We start from the raw sequence: 19,239 nt of genomic DNA on the forward strand, positions 1-19,239 counted from the left end.
TAACCTCTGTCTCACCACTGTGCCCACCTAAGTTATGGGAATATTGAGCAAGCACTGGAATAAGAGGAGAAATGGCTGGTATTCATGGATAATTTAGTTTTGTGGTTGTATGTTTCTGGTATGAGACAGATGTAGCCATTCACTTGGGATAGGCATATATTTGAGACCTTGTCTATTTTGGAAACACATGCCTTTCCCCAAACCTTATCTCTGTTTATCAGTTTTCCCATCCCGATCCTTCCCATTCTCATCAGTCAGTCTGCAGATCACTGCAGCCTCAGGCATTTCTTCTGTTCAGGGACCCAGAGTTCTGCTAAGAGGGAAGAATTTCCTCTCAGATGTCTACATGGGGCTTTGGTTGACCAGTTGTCTCTTTTTAGGTAGTGATCTTGACTGAGCTGTTTGTTTGTTTGTTTTGTTTTGTTTGTTTCAGAGGTGCACTTAAAAGAGGGACTTGGAGGGAAATGAAGGTGTGCATTGAAGGAAAGGAGGCAACTCATTAAAGAAGCCAGAGTCATCTGCTCATGCAAGACACCTGTTCCCTCTGGAGCTGCCTGGATGTGGTTCCTCACATAACATTTCTACTCCAGGACACTTAGCTGCTGTATCCATCCAAGCTAAGGACCACATGGGACATTAAACAGTCCCTGATAGGGAGCTTGGGTTGCATGGTAATCTGAGGTCCTACTATGTGAAGGACTCTAAAAGGCCCAAGCAGGGCAAACATGAAGCTACAGTTTCTCCCAGTGTCCTAAAAGCCTGCCTTCATTTGATGCTTGGTAGTTTTCATAGCTTTCCTATCTGCTAGAACACTTTGAGATGATGTTGCATCTTGAGATCAAAATGCAGATTCTGTATAGTTTAGCTACATCTACCCCAGTAGAACCTAAGTTTTAACAGGGCAACTGTCTTTGTTTGTTTTCTTTATCAATGTTTCTCAGATACCTAGAATACCACTAGGCCCATTGTAGCTGTTTGGTAAAACAAAGGATAAGCAAGTGAGTGAATGAGTAAATCAGAGATAACCTAGGCTCAGAACTGTGGAAATTCTGGACTTGGAATTTGAGGTCTATTCCATACCCTACAACTTAACCATGGCTATGGCACACACCCTTTCTGGGCTTGTCCTTCATCATGTATAAAATAGGATGGTTACTTACTCATTCAGTGAATATCCGCTTTGACTAACATCTATAGTCACCTCGGCTCACAGATTGTTCCATTGCAATTGTTTCAAGAGCTACTCTTTCACTGTGCAGAACCTCAGTTTCAAAACTCCCGCCTTTCACAGGCCTCACCCACCCAGCACGCCCATCTTTAGGCCCCGCCCCGATTCCTCACACTCCGCCCGCAGGGCAGAAGCCCCGCCTTCCCTAGCTGCAGTCATCCAATGGCTGAGATACACGGCTAGGTGAAAGCGAGGGTGCTTTAGGTGTCCGGCTGGCGCCTGACCAGAGTCTTAGAGTTCTGTTCTTCTTAAGCAGTCACTTCCTCGAGTTTCTACCTAGACACGAGGCTCACCAGCTACCTTACAATTTCCTAGAAGGGTCAGCTGAAGCTTCACAGCCCGCTCGCCACGCTTCCCAGGAGCCCTGGGTCTTCACTGGCCGAGGCTCTTTGCCCGAAGCATTCTGGAAGTTGTAGTTCTTCTTCTCTCGGTTTCTCCAGGTCCTATGGGGGAGGCGACCCTCACGAGACTACAATTCCCAGAAGCCCACGCAAGACCATGGTCACGTGGCCTCCAGGATGCGGGCTGGTGGGCGGGGCCGGCCGGTGCTCCGCAGCTGAGTGTGACAGACAGAGCCGGCCGGCCGCCTGGGCCCCCAGAGACCCCGCCATGGTTCGTGCGGGCGCCGTGGGGACGCATCTCCCCACGTCCAGCCTGGACATCTTTGGGGACCTGAGGAAGATGAACAAACGACAGGTAACAGAGGCTCTGGTGGGGGGCGCGTCCTGTGCACCGGGACCTGCTGCGGCTGCAGGAGTTGGGGCTTCCCTGGTGAAGCTCTGTAGGGCAAGGACAGTTCCATGTGACCAGAGCTCCCTGTCACCCGGAGGCCCTAGGTTCAGATCTTCCCAGACCCATGTGTGGGCAAGTGATTGCATTCCTGCATTGACAAGAGGAAATTGGGGAGGGGGTGCGGGAAGGGGAGCGCAGTGGATGTCATATGCGCTTGCGGAAGTGAAGGGAGATGACTGGAGCGCGAGTGACAGCTGTCTGCGCGTTTTGAGGGCCACTCAGTGAAGAGGGAGCAGCTTTCCCTGTGGCGCTCCAGAGGCCTGGATGCGCACTGTTGCAAGAGGCTAAGAGGCTGACCGAGGGGAAGGGAAGAACTTTTTTACTGTGGAGCTGTTCATGGAGACCTCCCAAAGGGGTTTCTTCTGAGTTGGGGGGGAGGTGGGGGAGCTGGTTTTCTTGTTGCGTTCATTGGGACTCTGTTTTTCCTGCATCCTAGGTGGTGCCCAGTCATCATAGACCGAATCAACATTCATAAAAGGATTTCAAAAGTTTCCTCTAACTTTCCGAATCCACCCTTCTTGCAGCACTGTCTGTAGAGAAGGCCATTAGGGCTAGGGGGTCCCAGGGCAGCCGGGCTTCATTTTTCACTGCTCTGTAAGAAGCCCGCTGAGGCAAAGTTTCTCCCCCGCCCCCCCCCTTACAGTGCACCATCATTTCCTCCATCGTCCCGGAAAAGTATGATCGGGTAAGCTTCTAAGGACTGTAGTACCCCAGTTTCTTGACAGATAGCCATTCTTCTATTACCAATAATGGTTAGAAAAGTAAGGTCTTTCTTGAAGAGGGTTTGAATGTTTTTGAACATGGTGTTTTCATGATCTGGATGGCACCTAGAGATATTTGTTCCACTATGTCGATATGGGAACTTTGGGAATGAGAGCATCTATCTCCCCCTCCCTCCCTCAGCCTACCTCCTTTGTCTTTCTCATCTTCCTTTCCCCTCTTCCCCCCTTCTTCTATTTATCGCCCCACATCCCCCTCCCTTTTTTTCTGTAGAATTTCAGAAACAGGCAGCCATATGGGACAGTTTGGTGATTTGAATTTCTCGAAATGATTAAGATCTGGCTGTGGCCAGCTGTGCTGATGAACTCCGTGGTCTGTGTGGTTAAGAAGAGTTTTAGTAGGGCATATCACTTGGCTTGGAACAGCAAAGAAGAATGCCCCCTGCTTGTAGACACTGTTCACCGGAAGAACAGCTTCATTTTAAATTTAGATTATTGGATAAAGTTTTTAAATGTTTGGTCCTGGTTACTAATGGCCGCCATGGCTAACTAGCAGGTGCGTGTGTGTCAGTCCCTCACACGGTCCGCCCATTGCGTCACTTGGGTCAGTAGCTTGTTGTGTGGCTTGTTCTGCTGGTCTACTAATTAAACTATAGAAGCTCAATTTCTGCCCTGCCTTTTTTATGGTTGGAAAAAAAATCCTTTTGTCCTTTTTTATTTTTTGCTTGCTTGCTTCTTATTCTTTTCCTTTCATAACAGGATCCTGTGACGCCTTGTCAGGCTTTGAAGCAGGACCCCCTTCCTCTACTGCCACCACTTACTAAATAAGAGCCACATGCAAGACAAGGGCTCTTTGTCTCTGCAGTGAGGAAAAGAGGAAGTAATACAGTGACTGGTGTTTTTGCTGCTCTGTGGCCAGAGTATCTGGCCCGAAATGTTTGCTTAAAACTCCTTGGAGCTTGCTGATTTCAGTGACTGGGTGTGGACTTACTTTAAAGCTCACTTGGGGCCGTTATTTGATGAGCCAAAATGAGGAACAACACAAAGCGCCATGCTAATGTGATCAGGGTCTATTTGGAAGGAGTCCAGCCTGTCTGTAGTTTGGTTAACATTACATTTCCTGGTTGCCAAACCTGCACTCAGGTTTGCGGACATTTTTAAGGTAGGGTTTCAGAAGTATGGCCCTTGGGCAGTCCCGTTGTTAGGTTTTTGTGTGTTTGGCTTCCTCTTTAGCCCATATCAAAGGGAAGTGTTATTAAGGAATTGACTCTACTACCTCACAATGATTTGTTTTCAAGCACAGAGAATCAGACTGGAAAATGTGGTTTTTGTTTCTTTGTTTTTGTTTTTTTGTTTTTTTGTTTTTTTTGTTTTGTTTTGTTTTTGAGACAGGGTTTCTCTGTATAGCCCTGGCTGTCCTGGAATTCACTTTGTAGACCAGGCTGGCCTCAAACTCAGAAATCCGCCTTGCCTCTGCCTCTGCCTCCCGAGTGCTGGGATTAAAGGCGTGTGCCACCACGCTCGGCTGGAAAATGTGTTTTTAACTCAAGAGTTTTATTCAATAAGTGGTAAGAGCCTGTAACTTGGTTTTTGGCAAGATAGAGACTGGTGGCCTGAAAACCTATTTAAAAAAAAATTAGCAGGCCTCATTTAAAAATTACGGTTTGGGACTTTCCCAACCAGATCTGTAGTCGATAATGAAACAGCCGTTGTTTTCACACACTGCCCTCTAAGTCAAGCAGAGCAGGTGGAGAGGGTTTGTAGCGAATGACATCTGCTGTAGAATCTCTTTTTTCATTGTTTCATTTCGTTTTTTGCTCTTCTGGGAATACTGTGATCATGCTTCCTAATGAGAAAATGGATACAATAGCCAAGTGGATAAACATGGCATGTGGCTTGAGTATCGAATCGTAGTTCTTTTTCTACTTTCATATCGACTGCACCACGTTGGAACAGTTCCAAGAATGGAGTTGTGTGAGAATTCTGAGTGCTTGTGAGAAAACTCCAACAAGACAAGAGTCTTGTGACCTCGGTGTTTTTTTTTGTTTTTTGTTTTTTGTTTTTTTTTTTAAACACAGACTTGTGCTGGTATTGTTATGCTCTGCCCAGGTGCAGCAGATAGGATTGATTTTACTTCAGCTGTTCTTATTCATGTGTCTTTATGCTTCTGCAACATGGGACTTGGCCCTGTGATAGAACACATTACTTACATGATTCTTCTTAACCCTGGACTATAAATTGCCTGATGCTCTGAGTAAAGTTGGCTATTACATGGGACTTTAGTCCGTCTCATTTTTAGGTCCCACTCTTTCAGGTTCACGCCGCCAACTAGAGAGTGATATACAGCATCAAAACACCAAGGTTACTTTAAACTTCCTTTTAGGTCCTCCTTTCAGTTGAAAATTATGATGGCTTCAAGTCCCCTCTTTCCACCAGGTACTAATATTGGCATTTCCTTTGTTACATCATCTCAATGCATTTCCAGGTCTTACTGCTCCTCAAAGTGATTGCTTTAATGGTCACATGTAAGATTCTGGAATCGGTTCCATGCTCACCGTAGGGATTTTGAAGAATTGCTTTAGTGTTTCTGTTGTTGTGATGCAACACCCTGATGCAAAGCAGCTTGAGGAGGGAAAGGGTTTATCTCATCTCACAACTTGTAGTGCATCGTACAGGAAGACAGGGTAGACACCCGGAAGCAGGAACCATGGAGGGATCCTGCGTACTGGCTTGCTGCTGATGGCTTTCTCAGCCTCCTCCTTTTAAACCACCCAGGACCACCCTCCTAAGGGTAGCACCGCCCACGGTGAGCTGGGTCACATCAGTCATCAATGAGGAAAATTCACCACAGGCCAGTCTGATGGAAGTACTTTCTCAATCGATGTTCCTTCCTTCCTAATGGCTCTCCAGCCTGTGTCAAGTTGACATAAAACTAGCCAGCACAGGAAGAAAATCAAAGCTCGGGCCTGAAAAGATGGCTCCGTCTGGAAAGTGCCAGCTTTACTGGGTTCCAACCTCGATCTCCAGAAATCCATGAAAAAAAAAAAAAAAAAAAGAGCCAGTGTGTTTTAATCCTAGGGCTGGGGAAGTAGATACTAGGCAGATCCCTGAAGCTCAAGTCAGCCTACCCCAGGCTAGTAAACAACCTTGTCTCAAAAAATCAAGATGGAGTCTTAGTTAGGGTTCTTATTGCTGTGAAAAGACACCATGACCATAGCAACTCTATGTATAAATATTTACTTGGGCTGCTTTACAGTTTTATGGCTGGAAGCATGGCAGCACTCAGGCAGACATAGTGCTGGAGAGGTAGCCAAGAATTCCACGTCTGGATTGGTAGGCAGCAGGAAGAAAGAGTGCCACTGGGCCTGGCTTGAGCATTCGAAACCTCAAAGCCCTGTGCCCCCCCCCCCATGACATACTTCCTCCAACAAGACCACACTTGCTCCAACAAAGCCTCAGATTCTTAATAGTCACTCCCTATGACCCTGTGTGGGCCATTATCATCACACACACACACACACACACACACACACACACAGAGGGAGAGAGAGAGAGAGAATGACTTGTAACTCTGCTATCCTAAGATCACCTTTGGGTGTGCCTTGGACCACCTCCTGTGCTTATAGTTTGCCAAAGGTCTTCTTGCAGTTGACATCTTCTCACTCAACATGCTTAATATTTGATACTAAAGTTGTTTACTCGCTATTTGAAATAGTGGAGTGTAATCTGCCATTTTCTACCTTTTCCTCATTATTAGAAATAAGACCAGTATAAATATCTGTGGACTCCAATTTCCTATCTGTCGCTGTTTCTGATGAATTCTTGGAGCAGGAACCCTGGGCTGAGAGTAATCTGTTGATATTAACGTCAGTTGAGGGCGCTTACAGCAAGTTGTATTCTCACACACTGTAACCTTTGGTTCTACTCCTGGGTCTTAGCATTGAAGAAAGTGAAACTTTACGTTTCCTGGGAAGGCGAGAGGATTATGGAGTTGAACCTTCCAAATGTTCACTCGCTGCTTATATTTTCTCACTGGAAAATTAGAGCTTTAAAGTCTTACCTGCTGTTGGCACGCTGGTTTCCTTATAGCTGGTTTGTTTGCGTTCAGTGTGTGTTAAAGGCGTTCGTCATTATTTAACAAACGGAATGCTGACTGCTGCCAGACCTGTGTTGAATATCGAGAATGCAGTTCTGAACAAGGTGCGGAGTGATCTCTGCCACTGTGAAATTCACAGTCTAGTGCGAAGACGAGTGAGTGAGTGAGTGTGTGCATGGCTGGTGGTGATAGATGCTGCGAGGAGACGCGGGCTGCAGAGAACAGGAAGCGGGAAGGCGAGCTGGCCTGCGGCAGAGACTGGCAAGCTCCAGTGCTCTGCCAGCTTTTATAAAATTCTCTTGGCACATAGCCGTGCAAATCCTTTTAGATGTTGTCTGTGGCTACTTTCCCAATCCAACAGCTTTGATCGTTACTCTGTGGCTTATAAACCTAAACTATTTACTATCCGGCCCTTTAAGTAGAAAGTTTGGTGACTCTTGGTCTCCCACGTCGGGGAAGGCTTCCCACGGGCACTGGTGTTAAAAGGGACTTGAGAACCAGTGACTTTTGGACATGCCAAGAGTCTAGGGAAGGAACTTTCTGGGCAGAGCAAGCCACTGGGCGAAGGGCTTGAAGAAAGGCACGTGTACTGTTTGAAGAACTGATAGATGCTATACGTGTGGCTGGGCATGGTGAGTTTCACCAGGCAAAGCTGGAGAGTGGGGTATCCGTCAGGCAGGGCATCTGAGGCCATATTGAGAGAGCAGGCAGCAGCTGAAGGGGTTATGCATAGCAGAGGTGGCCAGATGACACTGAAAGCAAGCATAAATGTGGAGTGGATTAGAAGACCTGTAGGAGGCTCTTACCCAGCGGGGCTCTGTGAATGACTTTGATGAGACTTATAGCCATGAGATTACTTTGGCCATTAGAAAAGGTAAAGTCAGCTGTGACTTGAAGCATTTCGGTTACCTTTAAAGATTCACTTAATTCCAGCACTGGGAGGAGTTAGCCTGATGGTACTGATGGCAGCATTTGGAGGTTCAGGTGGAGGAGGAGGAACTGTCAGGAGGATAAGGTATCCAGAGAGTGGATGGAGTTTCTACCTGGAGCAGTGGCTCCTTTGAGACCTTTGGTGTGGGGGAGAAGGGATGTCAAACATGGAGGGAGGCATACTATGGAGGAAGAGCTCACGGTGGAGTGTCTTAAGCTGACTGGATGGGAAAGGTGTGGGACAGCAGCCAGCTCCAACCCACTCATTCCCCCATCCACCCACCCACCCACCCACCAGAATCTCTCAGCTAAGGTCCAGGGAACATGGATGCCGGTGTTTCCTGCCATGGATTCGGTTGAACTGCTTTCCTGAGCATTCCCGTGTGATTCCAGTGTGCAGCAGAACACAATGGCCCTTGAATTGTGGTCACAAGCCAGCAGCTTCAGTGTCACCTGGGAGCTTGTTTGAAATGCACTTCTTGGGCCTGCCAAATGATTGCAGTATGTGTCTGAAAGCTACAGCTGTGAAGGATGATACACGCTCAGATGTCAGGACCCTGTTACGCCACCCAGCACTTCCCTGCTAGGTGTCCCTGACTGTCCTTGGCTGCATTTCTGCAGGCCAAGTGTATTTTGAAAACGGTACTTTGATGTATATGAAAAATTTACACTTATTTGACTGTGTAGCTTTATGGGATACAGTGTGAAGTTTCAGTCATGTTTACATTGTATAATGATCAAACACCGTGATTAGCATCACTGTCACCTGAAACATTTATCAGTTGTCTGTGGTAAAGCTTTAAATACCTTGTCATCTCAGTATATACAGGACACCCTGCTGTGCTAGAACACCAAAAATTAAAACCAGTCTAGTCTGTTTCAGTTAAATATTGAATATTTGAGGAGGTACATGATCTGGCTCCCGTTCCAAACTCCAAAAGGAAGTGTGCAAGGCTGATAGATACTTAAGATGGGCTCTAACTAGGCTAATTTTACTTCTGAAACACACTAAAAGATGTTTAGTCATCAACTATTTCAAGACAGGGAGTCCAGGCAAGGAAACAAGATTACCCAGGTTCTAGAAGCTGGAAGACAGAGTTAAAAATGGTAACCGAAGCAGCCTGAGAAGTAAAAATGCTGAGAGACTCCAGGGAGGCTGTGGAAAGATGCTACCCAGTGACATGAACTCCTTTGCTACTCAGTTGTAGCAGATACCTTTAGGGATGGAGAGAAAAGAGGACAGGCTGAAGTACGTCTTCTTTGTCTGAAAGTTGAGATGTGTGAGGTCCCCACTCCTCCCCAGTCCTACCCACTCCACTGACTGGGGTTTCCTCTCCCAGATGGAAGACTAAACAGATAAATAGGAAGTATGTGGAGTAAAGGCTGCCAGGCCTGTGGAAGGTGTGGACATAATACTGTGCGAATGCTGCTTGCCAGGGATTGGAAGCTAAGGTGAGGGGCAAATGTCCTGAAAGTTCCTCAAAGTGCTGCCCTTGCCTGTCAGCATCTCCAGACATCTAAAGGATATGAGGCAGGGGGAGAAGGGACCACATGGCCTTAGAGTAGTTTCCATTCCAGGACAGATGGTCCAGGGGAAGAGACGAAGGTTGCTGGAGCAGAGTTCACGTGGTTCTACAAATCATCCTGACAATTGCAGGGCTTAGGGGAGGAAGGCAGAGGCAGCTAGGTACCAAAGGCAGGGCTTAGGGGAGGAAGACGGAGGCAGATAGGTACCAAAGGCTGGTGCCTTCTTGCCTTGTGGGAAGGAAGGGCAGGACCTGAAGAATTCATCTCTTGGGTAGTGTTAACAAAGGTAGCTTCAGATTCCCTGACAATTTAGCTGCTGTTGGAAGGGAGTTGGGACGTCTACCTGTGCTGATTTTCCCTTTAGTCCCCAGAGATTGGCAGGTATAGCAGGCAGCCGTGGCAAGGGAGTCTGTCTCTCAGCACATGTGCACATGTGCAGCAGCAAAGGAGCCAGGTGAGCCCTGTGGGTTGGAGGGAATTTCTGAGGTAGGGCTGGAAAGCTCAGAACCTTACTCACCGCTAACAACAGCCACGTCTGTTGGCTTCTGGGACTCCTCCACTTGTGTTCTTAACCAAATATTTCCTCCTCCTCCTCCTCCTCCTCCTCCTCCTCCTCCTCCTTCTTCATGTATTGTTGATCATTTAAACATCCAGGCATTTTAATGCTTTGTTTCTAAACTTTTAACAGGTAAGTTTTGTTTTGTTTTGTTTGCAGATGCAGAGGCCTACTGGTTAAGCCCTTCAGTACTGTTTAGCTTCCATTTGAGGCCACCTTGAGTTGTGGGCTAGCATGCAGTGTAGGTGAAGTTACTTTAGATGTGTCAGAGTTCCAGGGTGAGAGCATGGGGCTGACTAGCTGATACTAAGCTGATGCTAAGCTGCGTCTGTACTAGGCTGGAATGGAAGTTGCCGGTGGCTGAATTCTGGAGGGGAAATGCTTAGGGTTTGAAGTGCTGGGGAACCCCAGAGCTATGACTAGCCTCGTTGGGGAAAATCCTCAGTCCATATTTGAGAGACAGCAAGCAGGAATTTAGGATGCTCTAAATGCTGGATGCAGCATTTCTGGGGTCATTAAGCCCCACAGCCAGTGGCAACAGAACCCCCTTGTTATACAGGGGTATTTGAGGGCAAAGAGGCTGTGGCAGTCATGGCTGATCAAGCCCACAGATAGGTGCTTCCTCCTCTTTTTCTCACTGACTGTGAGGTGATATTTGGAAGGCATACCCCGTGGATAAAAGTTGAAAGACTACCTGCCCTAGAATCACATCTTGTTTAAATTATGTAAGCATCTCCGAGCCGTATCGTGTGAGTATTGACTATTTTGCCATCAGTTTTCACTTCGGGTTTGGCCTGTTTTTGTTCCAGCTCTACTACCAGGTTTTAAACTTTGCCATGATCGTGTCTTCTGCGCTCATGATCTGGAAAGGCCTGATTGTTCTCACGGGCAGCGAGAGTCCCATCGTGGTGGTACTCAGGTAGGTCCTCCTACCTATCCTAGCCCTCATCCTGCTTCCCCTGGGATCCAGGAGGGAGGGTGCCTGGTGTGACAGCCGTGAGGTTAAGACTGTCACTGGATAAACTATTCGAGACTCTTTATTGATGGCTCCCGAGAGTGTTTCGTTAATTGAAGAATGCTGTCTTTTTAAATGCTGTTTTACAGCAGTGGCTCTCAACCTTCCTAATGCTTCCATCCTTTAATACAGTTCCTCATATTGTGGTGACCCCCCAACCATAAAATTACTTTTGTTGCTATTCCATAATTGTAATTTTGTTACTGTTAAGAATCATAATGTATACATCTGTTTTCCCGATGGTCTTAGGTGACCCTTATGAAGGGTTTGTTGGACCCCCAATTGTGTTGTGACCCACAGGTTGAGAACCACCGTTTCAGAGCTTGTAGACGCTGCTGCTTTTAGTGTTCTAGTACAACAGTCCAGCAGAGTGAGATAATATAATCATCTGTACGCAAATTGGCCTTTATACCTAACTAATTTAAAATGTTAAGCCATACCTAGTAGATGGGGGGGGGGTGTCCCTCCAGTGCCCGGCAAGTGTCACGAGCTGTCAATGGCCACTACCTCCTGTTGTGCTTATGAAAGTGTATCTGCTTTAGCAGAGTGGATATTGTCAACCTCATGCAACCATAAGTTATTCAGGGAGGAATCTTCAGTCCATTTGAAGCCAAATGAGCCTGCTTGGAGCCAGCAGGTGCACCAGGGTGCTTTGTCCGGTGCGTCTGACATCATGAAGTCCCATTGTTGGCAGCAATAGAGCCTCTTTGTTGTATGGGGGCAGAAGGGGAGCTATTGTAGTCACTTGATCAGAGTCATAGCTGACCAGTCCAGGAGCCAAAGCCACAGTGCAAGGCTTTTGCTATTTCCAAACCAGTGCCTTTCCTTGTACTGGGCTCTGCCGACAGATCACGGGGCTGCAGCTGTGTCTGCATTTCCCCAGCTACCGTTGTGAGACTAACCAAGGGGTGGCCTTGCGGTTTCCATAAATGTAGATGTCTGAGGACGTGTAGTTCACAGAGGAGTGTGTGTGTGTGTGTGTGTGTGTGTGTGTGTGTGTAAGAGAGAGAGAGAGAGACAGACAGACAGACAGACAGACACACTTCAGGAGTGTCCTGGAATCCTGTGGTGCATTAGGAGTGAGGAGGGCACCAGGCTCCTGGGTCCTGGACACCATGACCCTGCTTCAATTGCAGTAACTCCACTTTTGCATGTAGGTGGGTATAGTGCACAGACGCTGTTTGAGGAAATGATTTTGTTTTGAAGGCTTGGGATGTCATTCTATGGTAAATCCAAGTGCAGAGCACACTCAAGGGCCTGAGTTTCATCCTGAGCAAGGGAACAGGAGGGAAGGAAGAAACAAACAAACAAACACGCTTTTTGGAAGAAGACCTAGGGATGTATGTCACTGGCAGAGTGTATTTGTAGTGTAGTTGTAGCATGTGTAAGGCATTGGGTCCCATCTTCAATGCAAGAGGGAGAGGATCTGGGTGTGTCCCAGACCTGGGTGTGTCCGCTCATGCACAGTCCAAGGCACACTGAGGTTATCATGAACGTTTCAAGATTACCTTTGGTAGAACAACCCTGGATCTAAGATCATTAGGCTCCCCTCTCATCACACATGCCTACACAGGCATTTCTATGAAATTGCAATACCCAGGGACTTAAACAATCCTTTATAGTTTTAAAGCAGTCTGGTTTAAGTCATGAGCTGGTAAAGTCCCTCAGTTGCTTGGGGGTTCCCAGCCATGATAGAAGAGACCTACAAGTTGATGCTACTGGACTTGGGAGAGTTGCGGGATTTCAGTGCCCCCTCTCAGCCCTGGGACTTTTGGAGGGATTATCTTTTGTCAGTGCAGTCTGTTGTCACAAGAGTTTTCTGACACTGACTCCCATACTGGTTGGTGGCTTTGGGAAATTCACTGAAGGAACGAAGATGAAGCCATCAATGGAGAAACAGGCATTTTAGCTGTTGTTCTGTACAAGAGAATAAAGTCGGAGGCGCAGCTCATCTTCAGAGGGGGCACAGTAGGGGCCCATTTTGGGGACCAAACTTGTTTGAGCTTAGTTCTGTCGTCAGCCCATTCCCCTTCTCAGTCAGCTTTCCTGGTTAGCGTGCCAGGTCTGATCCTGCACTCAGAATCCGGGGTTCACGGTAACACAGAGCCCTTGCACATGCTTAGCGATAGGCCAACTTAGCCACACATCTCTTCCTTGCCTTCTGCCTGCTGGGAAGCTGGTGCAGTACCAGAACTGAAAGGCCCCAGAGCTCCAGCCTGCTCCTTCCTCCTTCCTGATAAACAGATATTACCAGCTCATCCTTGGTTGTGAGCTCCCTCGCAGCCGACTTTGTAGCTCATATTCCTTTCCTAGGAATTACATTTTAGCTTTCACGTCCCCGTAGCAATGTACTTTGAATACATCAGAGATTTTGGCATAGATTTGAACTATTACCGTGAAGATTTCCTTATCCATCTTCTACACCAATAATACTTGTTGGCATTGGGCTCCTGTAGAACATGGTCAAAAAGTTGCTGCTCTAAGAGGCAAGACCTGGGTTCAGATTTTATCCCAGCTGTCAGCATGCTTCATGACAGGGCCTGCTAGCTAACTCTCTTCATTCGTTTCTCTTCCCTTGAAAGCATCCTGCAGCGTTGTGGGTGCTAAGGCTGTGCCATGAAGTGAAGAGATGGCTCTAGATGTTAACCAGAACTATCAGTGTGCAGCTCCGAATGAAATGCATCTGTGGACGCAGGACTTCTTTTTTTTTTAAGGCCATAAGTAGGCAGTGTTTACTTCAGATCGGACAATGTTCTTGCTTCAGCTCCAGTGCAGTACTTTGTTCAAGGAGTGAGAAGCAGACGGTGGAGGGACGGGCTGAGAGAGGGAGCCCCTGGTGCTTTTCCAGGCACAAGCCTCACCAGCCATGTCCTCATCTGAGCTGGAGGGAAGCCCTCCAGGTCTGTGTGCAGCGCCTTTGCCAACATGGACGCAAGGGTGGCTGGGAGTTTGCTTGTACACCCTCCCCCCCATGGATCCTGGGGCCCACTGACCCTGACTGTGTTTCTTTGCAGTGGCAGTATGGAGCCGGCCTTCCACAGAGGAGATCTGCTGTTCCTCACGAATTTCCGGGAGGACCCCATCAGAGCTGGTGAAATAGTTGTTTTTAAGGTTGAAGGAAGAGACATTCCGATAGTTCACAGAGTAATCAAGGTTCATGAAAAGTAAAGAAGTCTTACTTGCTTTCACTTTGGTACTGTAAAGTTTGCTAGATGCTGTTAAAGACCAGTGAGGAGTCACAGAGCCAGACCTGGTCTCCTTGGCACCAGTGACCTGACTTTGTCTGGAAACAAGGAGTTGACAGTATTTTTTTTACCCACGATAACTCACAGGGTGATTATGAGGGGTAAGGGAGACAATGTTTACTAAAATGTGTAAGAAGGTCAAATGAAAACAAACCCAGACTGCTGCGCAAGAGCAAGGGGTCTGTTGTCGTAACTGTTCAGAGGAGTCTCAGAGTCCCCTCTAACCCCAGACTGACTGCTCTGAAACCAGGATCTCCTTCTGACATATGATAAAGCTAGCTGTTCTCTGTGTGACTTTAGCCAAAGGGGCGTTTTTAGCAGTGACTTCAGCCCTTACTGAGTAAAACCTCCTTCCGTAACATGTCCTGCACTAGTCCTCCCCTGACAGCCAGACTTGCCTTCCCCTTAGGTAGCAGCGATGATGTAAGAACCTTAAGAACGTCTGGTTTTTGGAACAAAAACTTTAAATTCTAGCTCAGATCCAGAAAGCTTCCATGTGAGAGCGGGGCCTTTACATTTTATATACCCAGTGTGTACCCTTATCTTTGTGTAGCTTTTATAATAGCATTTTGTGTCCACAGTTTTATACGATTAACTTTGGATCTGTAGATCTGTCTTTTAAAAGAGGGTGGATTTTTCACCATGTGCTGGAGGAGGGAGAAGGATGGGGTGGGACTGAGAGTTTGACTCCTGGTATAGGACACTCAGGCCTTTCCCTGTTCCCAGGTCTACTTAAAACACTCACCTTATTACACTGGCTTTTACACTAATCCAGATTCTGTACACACTGCTCACAAACAGGCACTGTTGAGTGTTCACGTGCCCTCTGCTTGCCAGCCTCCTGAGCAAGCCGCAGGGAGGGCCTGACACAGCTTTCACCTCTGAAAGTTGTTTCTAAGCAAGGCAATGTGTTCAGGGCTGAGGCTGTGGTAACTTTGTGCTGTAACTTCCATAAATGGTGACAGAGGGTGCTGCCCTCTGGAGTCTACACAAGCGCAGAGCAACCTGCTCCTTTAGACACGGGTTGTTCCCATGCTTGCAGGCTTCGAGCCTCATTCTAAGGGGGCCTGAAAGATTCCCCTTCTCTGAAAGATCCCCTCTTCATAACTCTGTAGAGCTTCTGAGTTCTGTTTGTGTTCTCGGTGCCACCTTCACAGTGACTGTCCTGGTAAGTCCCACCTGCCAGCTGACTATATCTGTCTTATGCCATTCGTGACTCTTTCCCTGAAAATGGGATTTTGTATCATGCGCGTAGCGGTGAAGGGAGTGAAGAACTGGCAGTTCTGCACTCGGTAAGCCCGAGGGCAGTCACAAAGCACGGCCACAGAGCCTTATCCACACCAGTTCCTATGGAGACTGAGGAAGAGTAAGGTCCGTCCTACCCGACTTTCCCCTGACAACTGAGAAGGGATGAGAGCCGCGCAGGTCATTCAATCAGCCCCGCCTGATTTCTGACCGAGTCAGACTTGAGGGAAGCAACTGAGGCGTAAGTTCACCGCCTCTTCCGTTCTGGAGTGCTGCGAACCTGGACAGGACCTCTTCCCATGATCCTGCCCATTGATGAGTGACACCAATACTCTTATTTTCTGATTAAAAAACAAGTTAAGTTAAGTACTAGCTCTGTTTTTACAGAGGATGCCTGAGTGAGGAGCGATGCTGTGTACCAGTCATTGCCTTCCCATTGCCTGGGGTTTGCTTTGTGTTTTGGTTGCCAGGGTTACTTGAATGTTTTGGAATTTTCAGTCTAAGAAATTGTCATGAGATCTGTGCTTCAGCCGGGTGGTTATCTGTAAGCAATCAACTTAGTCCAAAGAGAGGTCCAGCCTTCCTCAACTGCTTCCTAAATACCTGTGTCTGGCTGGAGTGTCTGGGTTAAACTAATATGTTTTTAATGATGCTGTCCTGAAAATGATTTCTGAGAGGATGTCATTTTGCTTTCCAGAGATAATGGTGACATCAAGTTTCTGACTAAAGGAGATAATAATGAAGTCGATGATAGAGGCTTGTACAAAGAAGGCCAGAACTGGCTGGAGAAGAAGGACGTGGTAGGAAGAGCTCGAGGGTGAGTGTGAACTTGTGCTAATCAGAAGGTTCAGAAACCAGGAAAACTCTTAAAGATGAAGGCGCTTGTAAGAGAATAGAGTCGTTTGTCACATGACACATCAGGAGTGCTGTAAGCAGGTCCAGACTGTGCTTTGGGACCAGTAAAATCTAAGCCCGGGCTAAGCAGTGAGACCCTGCTGTCTTCAACTATTTAGAACACTGTTTAGAACACTGGCTGCTTTTCCAGGGGACCCAGGTTCGATTCCTAGCACTTACACGGCAACTTCAGTCCTGTGGATCTGATGCCCTCTTCTGGCCTCTTCTGGCACTGTGAACACTGGCACAGACGTACAAACAGGCCAAACACCTGAACATATAAAATAAATAATATCTTTTAAATGAAAACTTAATGATATCCAAGGATCCAAAAGCTATAACTGAACTAGAATATATTACCTACACACTGTGTTTAATTGTATTCTAAAACACACCTTCACCTAAAGATTAGTTATTTGGGGGTTTAAACACCAATGGCTAGAAACCCTCCCAGAGATGGCCTCTGCTTAACATTTCAGTGACTGACTGGACACTCTACTGATAGCCATGTGCACACATAACACACAGGTGTAGATGCAAGGACTGAGTCTTTATATTCAGCAGATAGAGGTAGCTTTTTGTGTGTCAAATCTACATTTTTACCCTTTCAATGGCTAAATGCTGTTTGGTTGGCACCCATAATTTCATATGCAACCATCTTGGAAGACTTTTTGTAGTCTACCTTTGGATTATTTTCTGTTTGCCTCTCATAACTAGAAAGCTTTATGGAAATTTTTAAACGAACTATCATTTCAAGGATTAATTGTGATTGACACAGTGCAGAATGTATCCATCCTCATTTAAAAACTTAGCAAAGGAGATGTTTTCCTCTCTCAGTGCCCAGTTCATAAATGCTAGTCATAGAGTTTAAGACTCCTGTTAGAAATGTCACGTGTCTCAGCCACACGCAACAGGGCAGATAACTCCTACGTGTAAGGTTATCTTTATTAATCGGGTGGTGACTCGTGGGCTTCACACATGGGTGACACGTAGTGACACCAAGCCTTCACCCTCTCCCCTTGACTGCACTCCCACTCGAGTGTCTGCAGGGAGGCAAGCCAGTCCTGTATTTCTAGTGCCTGTGGAGGCCTCCGACCGGAGGGAGGCAGAAGCCACTGTGCACGTGGCACCTGCTTCTCATTAGCATAGATAATGCTGCTGGCGCTCACCATTTACACATTGATGTTGACCCTGTGGCCGATCACTCGCTCTGAACTGTCCTCTCTGGGACCAGTGGTCGTATCTGAGTCTATTAAGGGTGCACATTTGTGTTCATTCCTCAGGGAACTCATTTGTTAACTTGAAAAGCACTGACATGAAAACCATGACAATTGTTTAAGTTCTGGCCAATTTTCTGTGTGCTTTATTTGTTGTCTGGTTTCATTTCGGGTCATGTAAATCTTATGCGTTTATTGTTGAAGCTTTTCCTGGGAGCTGTTTTTATATAGGCCACCTGAAAATACTTTCTTCCTAAAAACAAAACCAACTTAGGTTTTTGAAAGTTGCTTATCGTACTTGAACAAATGGTTCAACTAGTTATTTTAAGGGTACCAAGTACAGCCAGATAGCTTTGCTGCTCAAAAACCATGCGCCCACTTAAAACCGCCCAGCCTTTAGTGTTTGTTCTTACACTTCGCTGATCAAGCCTTGAAAAAGGAGTGAGCCCTGACCTTCGGCAGTGCTGTGCCCTAGAAAGAGTGGTGTCCTGAGGTGTCGAGCAGTAAGTGTTGTGTCAACATACAGTAAACAAACGTTATATTTTGTGCTTTCCATTCCTACATTTTAGGTTCTTACCTTATGTTGGCATGGTCACCATCATAATGAATGACTATCCAAAATTCAAGGTAGGAATTTCTCTGTGTGTATGTTTACTGAAGTTTTAAATATCGGAGCTTTGACCTGTGCAGCTGTAAATAGGAAGTCATCATAAACTGTTTTGCCATTGATTTTCTGTGGAGCATTTGTAATGGCCTATAAATTAACTTAACAACCTAACTTATTAATATTTAAATTAGTTATTTAAAACACCTTCTTTTACCTTTCACGTTAACCGGGTTCTGAAATGTCGTTTACAAAGTTGTTGATTATCATGGAAAAATTTTAGCATAATCCGAAGCAAAAGCCTGGTCACATTTATCAACCAACTTCAGTAGAAATGGCATTTCTATTTTTAAACAGGCAACAGGGAGCGTACAAAGGAGTAAGCGCCGCATTAGCCGTGTCTGATCCCCAGTCATCAGTATAGTTTTGGGTCTTTATTCAGTGTGCATTGAACGGCTAATTTAGAGAACAAGGCCGGGGGGAGAGAGGTCATCTTTTGCGCCTGTTCTCAGTCTAGCATTGAGCAGGCTTCATCTGAATACATTTATAAGCCCTTGTTCATTTGTTGACCTCGCAATGCTTTTTCATTGTGCTTTCTTTACAGTATGCTCTTTTGGCTGTGATGGGTGCATATGTGTTACTAAAACGTGAATCCTAACATGAGAAGCAGTTCCTGGGACCAGACCGAAATGAGTTCTGTTGAAAAAGAGAAAAGCTAATATATTTGAAATGTTCCACTTTCTGTATAAAGAGAAACCAGGTGGGGATGTTTTTGTCTTATCTAAATAAATGATTCACCAGTAAAGATGGCTTCCTTTTGTGGCCTCTGATTGGAGTCTGCCCAGTCTCCGCTGCTGGAGGCAGTGGCTCCTACAGAACATGGATGGGGTCAGCAGAACTTCAGACACTGGGCCATGGGTTTGGACCTGGCCCGTAGGAGGGGGCATGACACAGCCCACATGCCATAGTCACAGTAGCTAGCTTCAAAAATAAAGTTCCTAGCTTACTATGATGCATCTGAGGGAGACAAGCTCTTCAAAGAGCAGGACTTTTTATTCATTCAAGTGTAATCTGATAAACAAATGAAGTCTAAAGCTTTTTAGAAGGAACAGATGCAATCTGCTTTGTTTTTGTGATATATTTTGGGATGGTTTGTGCAGTTATTTAAAGT

At 46.4% G+C, this 19,239-nt stretch overlaps 1 protein-coding gene across 2 annotated transcripts; it reads left to right on the top strand.

The window, feature by feature from the left end:
- Positions 1-1,790: 1,790 nt before the first annotated feature.
- Positions 1,791-18,873, top strand: Sec11c (SEC11 homolog C, signal peptidase complex subunit). 2 transcript variants are annotated; one of them, NM_025468.2, is made up of 6 exons: positions 1,791-1,924; positions 10,658-10,767; positions 13,878-14,027; positions 16,051-16,170; positions 18,034-18,091; positions 18,673-18,870. In NM_025468.2, exons 1-6 carry the CDS (start codon positions 1,838-1,840, stop codon positions 18,724-18,726), a joined length of 579 nt encoding a protein of 192 aa, NP_079744.1. In that variant the 5' UTR covers positions 1,791-1,837; the 3' UTR covers positions 18,727-18,870. The 2 variants fall into 2 exon arrangements, with proteins under 2 accessions (NP_079744.1, XP_006526213.1); XM_006526150.2 differs by lacking the exon at positions 1,791-1,924 and adding an exon at positions 2,462-2,705 and having other exon boundaries at positions 18,673-18,873.
- Positions 18,874-19,239: the final 366 nt, after the last annotated feature.

Source organism: Mus musculus, chromosome 18 (genome assembly GCF_000001635.26).
Source record: "Mus musculus strain C57BL/6J chromosome 18, GRCm38.p6 C57BL/6J".
Taxonomy (NCBI): domain Eukaryota; kingdom Metazoa; phylum Chordata; class Mammalia; order Rodentia; family Muridae; genus Mus; species Mus musculus.

What these genes read in the sequence shown, in the direction of transcription:
- Sec11c (NM_025468.2), top strand. Translation starts at nt 1,838, where the DNA reads ATGGTTCGTGCGGGCGCCGTGGGGACGCATCTCCCCACGTCCAGCCTG. An exon ending in CCCATCGTGGTGGTACTCAG is followed by an intron (nt 10,768 to 13,877) that starts GTAGGTCCTCCT and finishes GTTTCTTTGCAG; the next exon opens with TGGCAGTATGGAGCCGGCCT. An exon ending in GTAATCAAGGTTCATGAAAA is followed by an intron (nt 14,028 to 16,050) that starts GTAAAGAAGTCT and finishes TTTGCTTTCCAG; the next exon opens with AGATAATGGTGACATCAAGT.